Source organism: Condylura cristata, unplaced genomic scaffold, assembly GCF_000260355.1.
Source record: "Condylura cristata isolate star-nosed mole 26May11 unplaced genomic scaffold, ConCri1.0 scaffold00042, whole genome shotgun sequence".
Lineage (NCBI taxonomy): Eukaryota > Metazoa > Chordata > Mammalia > Eulipotyphla > Talpidae > Condylura > Condylura cristata.
The window spans coordinates 51,297-60,010 of record NW_004567143.1 but is presented as its reverse complement, the minus strand read 5'-3'; the positions used below and the strand labels follow the sequence as shown (position 1 = coordinate 60,010).

The 8,714-nt window shown below is 61.6% G+C and overlaps 1 gene segment (V, D, J or C); it reads right to left on the bottom strand.

Moving 5' to 3' along the window:
• Positions 1-1,350: 1,350 nt before the first annotated feature.
• The window catches only part of LOC101624373, a 20,105-nt gene continuing 12,741 nt past the window's right edge, over positions 1,351-8,714 (bottom strand). The window contains 6 exon segments of the C gene segment in view: positions 1,351-1,475; positions 1,565-1,671; positions 1,782-1,799; positions 2,165-2,539; positions 6,073-6,104; positions 8,221-8,245. Of these exon segments, the coding sequence occupies positions 1,455-1,475; positions 1,565-1,671; positions 1,782-1,799; positions 2,165-2,539; positions 6,073-6,104; positions 8,221-8,245 (578 nt within the window).

Sequence of the window (8,714 nt, the reverse complement as noted above, 5' to 3'; positions counted from 1 at the left end):
TCGGGTCGGTCCGAGCCAGCTCGGCGGCTGAGTTGGGTCACGATGGTTCATTCACTCACTCAGAGTCGTGTGTGCTGTGCCATGTCCCGGGAACCTGTGATGGACACGTCCTTGCCATCTAGTTGTGGACAGCCCAGTGGGGCGGTGGGACGGGTGGGAGGTGGTCTCCATCAGGCGTGGTGGGTGCCGCAGAAGGTGGGCATGAGGTCCCGGGAGAGCTGGATGCAGCGGGTGTGCACAGTCCAGCGGACGGGGCACGGGGCGTCTTTGAGGGGCAGCTGTGCTGACTCTTTAGGGGTGAGTGGTGTTGGAAGCTACGCCGTTCTAGGAAGAGGGGTGCCCAGGGCTGCGGGAGCAAGTAGCTCGGGGTTAGGGGAGTGATGGTGTGGAACAAGGCGGTGAGGATGCTCTTACGTGCCGTCTGAAGCACTCTGGGCTCCACGGTTACACTGAGAACAAAGTATTTTGGAGGGAATTCTAGAAAGAGCATGACCGTGAATTTTTTTTTTAAGGTTTATTTATTTATGCATAGAAGAACTGGGGTACAGGCCAGAGGAGTGGGGTTAAGATGATTCACCAGAGACAGAGTGGGGAGCGGAACAGGCAGATCTACTGAAATCCACTGCTGAGAGGAGCAGCAGGGGGACAGACGAGGTCTGCGGCGCCATGTGGGTCACTCCCTGGCCGGGGATCGAACTCGTGCTGCGGCGGCTGCCGACAGCTTCACAGTGCCACACTTTGACCTGTTGCGCCACCAGGGAGGCCCACGAAGGTGAATCTGGACCTTAGAACAGGACTGTACCCTTCTGGACACCACCAATTCTCATTTACAAATGTATAAGCAGTTTTGTGACTTCAACTGAAAAAGTCATCTGCTGCTAAGAATAAAACTGAGTCTGTGTGTTCTCTTCTCAGCTGGGAAACCTCTGAATGATCGGAGACAAGCAGTGCTCGGTGTTCCAGGGACACACAGAAGGGACAGCTGAGACACAGGAGACCGAGCCTGTTAGCAGGGAGGGCCGCAGGCCAGCGGACACTCCTATGGGTTGGCTCCCACCCAGAGCACCTTTCTGCCAGCAGGGCAGGTCATTCCAAGGGTCAACACCTCCATTTCTTGGGTCAATTCTGCAGGAGGCTTCCCGCATCCCACGGCCGCCTTCCCTGCCAAGGGGGAGCAGTGCCAACTGCTTGCAGGGGCCCCATTACTGAGGGGACGGCACCGTCCTCGCTTGTTCTAGTCTGATGGGACCGTCAGACACCATAGTTGCGCGCTCTGGACACTCACAAGGCAGAGCCAACCAGAACAAATGACTTTTATTGGTTCAGTTAACCAGGCATGCAAGGGCGCCCCAGGGCGGGGTTTCGGCTGTGAGGGTCCCCTGTGTTCCCACCAGGAGGAAGGCGTGGAGACAGGAGAAAGCTCTCCAGAAGCGCTGGCGGGAAGCGAAGCTTGCTCAGGAGTCCTTTCTTTTGACCTGAAGAAGAGGAAGTTGGGGAGTCACCGGGAGCCTGGAGTGGCAGGGATTGAGAGGAGGCGGGGCAGTCCCTGCCCGCCCGTCCTCACCATGGTCATCAGCACCAGGACGCTGACCAGCACGGCGTACAGGGTGGCCTTCCCCAGCAGGATCTCGTAGAGGAGGGTGGCAGACTGGAGCCCCTGCTGGTAGGATGCTGGGGGAGGGGAGCAGGTAGGACCCTGAGCAACACCTGTGCCCAGCCCACCCCAGGCCCAGGGGCGGCCTCTGGCCCAGAGGCATGGGATGGAGAAGGAGGCCACTCACCTGAGTTGAGGCCACAGCCTGAAAGAAAAAGGGGGACACGGGTGAGGCGGACGCCAGGGCTCGAGGGCGGAGCCCACCCCAGAGCCCTGAAGCCAGAGGCCGAGCGGCCTGGACAGTGCAGGCCGGCGTGCGGTCAGCTCCTCGACAGCCGTGTGTGGCCGCCTCGTGCCCGGTGTCTGGGCTCAGTGTTAGGACCTGAGGGACGGGCCAGTGAGGGCGCCCCGTCAGGTGCTGAGGCCTGCAGGCAGTCTCGGGGGACCCAGCTGCCGGGCTCCGGGGTAGGGTGTCTGGGGGGGACGTGGCCCAGGGCCGCGTCTGGGCTGCCGCCTGGGCCTCCAGGCCTCTGGGCTGACGTCCTGGTCACCGCCCTCACAGCCCCTCACCTGCTCGGCCTGAGACCTGGGCGCTGATGATCTGGGAGACAGGTTTGGGTCCGTCTTTTTCGTCCCATTCATCCTCCCTCCCGAGGCCATGGAAGTGGGCCTGGCAGCGGAACTGGCGGTGCGGGTTGTGCCAGAAGCTGGCAGAGACCCTGAGCCGGCTGCTCAGAGAGTAGCTGGAGTCTTGCTGGTAGGGCTGGGGGTCCGTGCTGACCCCGCTGGTGACCTCCTTCTCGTTCACCCACCAGCTCAGCTCCACGTGGTCGGGGTAGAAGCCGGTGGCCAGGCACACGAGCGTGGCCTTCTGGGTGTGCAAGATCTCTGCTTCAGAGGGCTCGAACACGTTGACCGTGGGCACCTTGACCTTACGCAGGTCGTCTGGAGGGAGGGGAGGGCGCAGCTGGGCTGAGGGCTGGGGCTTGGCAGGGCCCAGGGAGAGTGCGTGTGTGTGTGAGTGTGCGTGTCTCCGCGCGGGCAGACACAGCTTGTGGGACGGGGCCCGTGAGGACTTAGTACCTCATGGCCCTAGTTATTCCCCCCAGCCTGGCTGCTGCCCTCTTGGGTTCCCTGGACGTCCACTGCCCACTGTCTCCCCACTTTGCTACAGTGACCCTATGTCCGATTTTCTGGGTGCTTTTGGAAAAGACCCCTCCTCTGGGACCCTGGCTTCATTGTTAATGGAAAAAACATCTTCCTCCCTCAGCCAGAGTCCTCTGGTGCGGAGAGGGACTCTGTGGTCTTGCACACTCAGAGGCGACTGCACCGACTTGACTAAGCCTGACGTGGGGACAGAGAGTCTCAGCCATGGGACCCTGGGGCCTAGAGTGGCTTCCGGGCTAGGGGTCCCTGTGTTGCGAAGTGCCCGGCGCTGGCCTCAGGCGCACGGAGGCGCTTTTCTGGCCGTGTTTTCCTGCTCCCCATGCTCAGCTCACACCCTTTCTTCCCCCGTGTGACCTGCTGGGAGCAGCCCTACACTCTGGCTGCTTGCACCTTTGGGGGCACCCTGGCCTGGGCCGTGTGCACCATCACCCTGCACCCCCAGAATCCCGTGGACAACCCGGCTTGCGGGTTGAGCGTTCTGCCTTCCGCACCAGCTGCCCTCCTGCCTTCCGACTCCCAGTGGCGGCTGAGCTCTGCGTCTGACCAGCCGCCCAGCTGGGTGGGGGCCCTAAGCCCAGCGCCATCTGCCCGGAGGGCTCACATGGCCAGCTGCTGGGCCTGTCACCCGCCTGGGGCGGCAGGGCCCTGGGGCCGTGTCCGAGCCGCGGCCATCTTTCAGGGACACTGCTTTTGCCAGAGGTTTCCGGCCTCTGGATTTGGTTCTGTTTGGACCAGGGGAATGAGTGTCTGGCGTGGACATGTGCCAGCCCGGGGCCTCCAGTTGGTCCAGATCCGGGAAATGTTTTGGATGGAAGATGGAGCCACAGGGTCGGAGAAGGCCAGCCATGATGTGCTGCTCTCCCGAGTTCCTCCAGCCCCCCGCCCACCAGCCAGCCATTTTGAATCCCAGAGACTAGAGCTGACCAGTTTTCCCTGCCAGCAGGGGTCCCCTGTGCCACGGGGAGCCCCCTGCCCCCACCCAGCAGCTCCTCTGTCCTGTGTCTCCCCCATCTGTCCCCAGCCCAGACCCCGCCCCTCGCTGCCCCCTCCTCAGCCAGCCCTGTCCTGTCCTGCAGAGCTGGGTGACTGCAGACAGTGCCTGGGGGGGGGGCCCTTCTCCTCTGTCCCCGCTCAGATCTGGCTGTGACAAAACGGGGCCTCCCACTGTTTATCTTCTGTACACCTTTTTGTGGCTGAGACGGTTTAAGCTTCCAGTTGTAACGGTTTGTTCAGACTTTCTCCTCTGGCCCCCACAAAGCGTCTGAGCCCCACAAAGCAGTGTCCCATAGGGGCCCCCGACAGCTCCGTGGTGGTAACAGGGTCGGCAGCACCCCTCAAGCCACCCCCCGGCTAGCTGACTCCGGAGCCTCAAACCACCTCAGGAAGACACACGGCTGAGACAGAGAAGGGGGCGATGGAGGCAAGTGCTGAACCCCACGCTGGAGTGGGAAAGACCCTGAATCCTCACAGCCCTACACGGCAGAGGACAGGGAGAGAGACCAGGGCACAGAGCACCGAGCAGCAGGAGCGGGCGGTAACCAGAGGCTGGGCTGGGGGGCTGGGGCAGGATGGGGTGAGGGGATGAGCCCCAGGAGGGAACCCCACCACCCCTGAGCCCCACTGCCCGCCCGGGAACTGACCACTGGCCAAACAGCTCCTCCAAGCGGGAGGGCCCCAGTACCTGTCACGGTGAGCCTGCTGCCCAGGCCGAAGGAGAGCGGCGAATTGTAGGAGCACAGCTGAGGAGGGCTGTGGCGAAACCGCCTGAGCCCCCCAGCCTAGCGCACCCCACCCCGGGAGCAGCGGCTCGCTGTCCCAGCCCGGGCGGGGCTCTGCACCAAACAGATCCTTCATGAACAAGGTCCAGGGTGCCTCGGAGAGAGCAGGCTGCCATGCGGCCACCCGCTAAGGAGGAAGGATGGATGGAGGAAAGCAGGGGTCGAGGGGGCCTGGAGACCAGAGGAGAGGAACTCAGCCACTGCCCCAAGGTCGCCGAGGCCAGGGCTGGCGGGAGGGACAGGGCCTCTGTGTCCAGGGGACCTGACCTCCCCGGCCCGGCGCTTACCTAGGACAGAGAGCCGCGTCCCAGACCCGAAGTGCAGCGGCTGGTTGGTCCACAGTGAGACAAGGGCGTGCAAGGGGGCCCCAGGGATGGCTCCCACCCAACTGGGGGCCTGGACCTGCCGCCTCCCCCACGCCCCTGTCCAAGGGTCCTGCCCCATGGTCTGCGTGATCATACAGCGGCCCTGGCGCCCGTCACTCACCCAACACAGAGAGTTTGGTGCCGGCGCCGAAAAACAGGCGATCGTTGTTACACAACATTACAGCCTGGTAGAAAATGGCCCGGCCATGCCCGTCCCCTGGGCCTGGTCCCCACCAGCTCGCCCTATCCTGGCTTAGCGGGGCCGTGGCTCCAGGTAATGGTGGGGGGCGGGTGACCCTGTGCCTCCTGTGGCCATCCCCTTTCTGTGCCAGCAAGGGGCCTTCCGGGACCAGTGGCTGGGTCAGGGTCTCCTCCATGGCTGCGGGGCGTGGACACTGAGCTGGCCGGCCTCTGGACTCAGGGCTCTGCACCAAAGGGGACCCGTCAAACAAGGTTTAGGGTGCACCAGCTTGAGAACGAGGCAGCCGCTGTCCCCGGCTGTCCGCACCAGGCAAGAGTTCAGACCGTCCTGATGAACTCAACTTTCACGGCAGCACCCAAGGCAGAGACTCCGTGTGGGTCCTGGCACACCCCGATGGGCGCCCCAGGCCCCCCACTCACTCACTGATCTCAGCTGGCCAGCACCCCTCCCTCGAGAGGGAGGCTACTCCCAGGGCACAGCCTCCAGGCTCCAGTTCAAAACCTGCCCTGTCTGCTGAGAACAGTGGGGAGGCAGGGAGAGGTTGGGGGTCCCTCACCGAGCCACCAACCCCACTTCAAGCACCCCGCAGCCTGCCCAGACCTTGCCTAGGCCCCCAGCTGGGAGGACACAGTGTGGCCAGCTATGAAATCCAGAGCAAGGACGATCAGAAGCCCAGACAGAGCGAGCGGCAGGTCCCCGAGTCACCTAGACTCCCCCTTATCGGCCACCCCCCTTGGGGGGTCACTTCGTGTCCTTTCCCTTCCTGCCCTACCCAGCTGGGCTCCGTGTGGAACTCTCAGAAGACTGCGGGTCTGGGTGGGTCTGCCCTCACAGGGACCCCCAACCTCCACCCCAGGAGGAGGTGAGTTTTGAAGCCACCCCCCAGCCGAGCGGGGCCGTCCACCCTCCCCGGTTTCCCGAGGTCGAGTCCTCCCGCCTGGGCCCCAGGGAGCCCCCGGGCCTCACCTATGACGGTCAGCTTGGTGCCTGCGCCGAAGGTGTAGTCATAGGAAGCACAGCAGGGGTCTCCCACGCCAAAAGGGGCCCTGCACCCCTCGCCCCAACCCTGCAGCCCGAGCCCCGTGGGGTTACCTACGACGGTGAGTCTGGTGCCTGCTCCGAAGAAGACCTCGGTGTTGGCACAGTGGCCCGTGGCGGGAGGAAAAGAGCGGGGTGTGTGCGGAGGGGGCCCCGGCTGGTGTCGGGGGGCCCTCCGGGGCGGCTCGGACACGGTGCAGACCGGCCCGGCTCCGGGCTCGTGAGGGTCAAATCCAGGTCCTCCCAGAGGGCCCCGCGCCCCTTCTGGAGAGTCTCTGATGATCGATCAAAAGGTCATAGGGTGGGGGGTGAGCAGCACCCCAGAACCTGCGGCTGCATCCATGGAGGGGAGAGCCAGACCCTCCTCCTTCTAGAAGGGGTCGCCCCATCCGCCTTCTGCTGGTCTTGCCCTGGGCCTGGTGGGGCTGCTCAGAGGGGACCTGGTGGGGTCCCCTTGGCCTTCTCGAGACCCTGAGGTCACACAATCCGCTGCTGCTCTCTGTTCGCTCTGGTTCCCTGGGGCCTGCCCTCGTCCAGGCCTGGCTTGAGGGGCAGGGAGGGGCGGGGTCCTGCCCAGCCCACCCTCGGGGCTGTGGCTGGGGAGGGGGCCCTCGGCCGGGCGGGGGAGGTTTTTGTAAAGGTGTCCCGTGAGGTTGAATCACCGTGGCCCCCTGTCCCCACAATGTTACAGCTTTCTACAAAAACGGCCCCTCCCATGGGCCCGCCCCTCAGGTCTGGGAAAAACCACTGGAACAGCTGCTCCCTCAGGGGCATCAGACAAGGGGATGGTGACATCACTCCCGGCTGCGGGAGGTGGTGGCAGAGACCCCGGGGCCCTTTGGGAGGGACCCGAGGCCCTTGCTTTGGGAGGTGCGTCCCCCTCAGAGCTGTGTGTGCGAGTGAGGCTGTCTCCCTCGGGGGCTGCTTTTCTCCCATCGGCCCCCCCAAACCTTGTCGTCACAGTGGGGGCGGGTGTCACCCTGTCAGGAGGCAGGTCCCCTTCGACGCTGGCTCCACCCCAACTGTGTCACTCGAAGTCACACCTGCCACCCTAGAGCGAGACCCCGACATCCCCACCCTCTGCCCCCTGTGGGCTCCGGGTGGGTGGGCTGGAGGATCCGGGATTGGCCAGAGCTGCAGGAAGGTTCTAGAGAACAGTGTCAGCAAGAGCTGCTGCGTCTGGACCGGGGGGTGAGGCCCACCACAGCTTCTCACCCTGGACCCCAGCAACCAGGCTGTCTAGGACGTGGGGGGCAGAGCTGGGTAAACATGCTCCAGAACCCCAAAAGCAGCCCTGCCGTTACATCACCAGCCCCCCTATCCCCCCCGCCCCCCCGCTCTTTTCCTGAAGGGCAGAACCTTGTTAAGCTGCTGGTCGATGCCAACATCATTTCCCGGCATGAGATGACCTTGAGACTTAAACTCCAGCCGAGTGGCCTAGATCCCACCTCACTAGGTGGTGCTTCCTCTTACTGCCTTTCGGACCACGACTCAACACCGAGGAGGAGAAGGGCACCCTGCGGGAGAGGCAGGCACCTCGCGGGGGCAAAGAAACATGGGATCAGAGACACACGGAGGGCGGGCAGCTTTGCAGTGGCCATCAGAAGGACTCGCTGGCCATCGCCTGATGAGCCCTTAGATACTAGTGTGAAAACTGAGTGCATATTGTAGACAGTCCAAATAGTACATATAAGTACAGGGAACTTGATTTCACGTAGCGACAGTAAATACCATGAAGCAAACGGCCTAAGCCAGAGGGCGCCTCGCCACCCCGAGAAGCTGGTGGCGAATAAGGCACAGCCAGGCTCTGCGGAGCCTTTACCCACCTTTCTGGCGGAAGTACAGGAGGATATAATCTTCTGGGAGCGACCGAGAAACATAAAATTCACAAAGGCATTTATTCTTTACCCACTCACCCACCTCTGGGAATTGATTCTGTGCTTATGCTTGCATACAAATAAAAAACAGCATGTGCAATATTTGCATCACTTAGAATAGCAGAAAGCTTGGGACACTCGTGTTCCTGCCAGTCAGAAGCTGCATAAACGAGCTGATACAGGCACAGGAGGGGCATATTACTTCGGGAACGCGTTTCCCATTGCTGCGGAAATGTTCCTGAGGCATATTGTGACGCGGAAGAAAGAAGCTGCAGAATACTCTCCCTACATGAAATTTGGTTGAACAACGGGGACGTGGGAATTGCGTTTTGTTTGCTTGAGCAAACTCAGAGGGAGCTAAAGGCAAATTTTGCTGGGCCAGTTTTATTGTCTGTTGTCATCTGAGGCAGGTGACACCGTATGTGGTTACAATAAGAACAATACAATTTTCAAAGAAAGGGAAAGTGAAAAAAAAAACTCTTTAAATATTTTGAAAACTGTTAATTAAAAAGAGTGTTTGTGTAAGAAGCTGTTTTGTGACCCTGGATTTGCTTAAGCCTCCAGCCACGTAGCAAGCTCGTGAAAAAATGCATATTTCAGGAATGTTACCACCATCTTTTGAGTTAAAAATTCCAGAACTGGCTTATTAATTCGTATTAGATGAACAGTCCGGCATATTACCTCAGTGTTTTT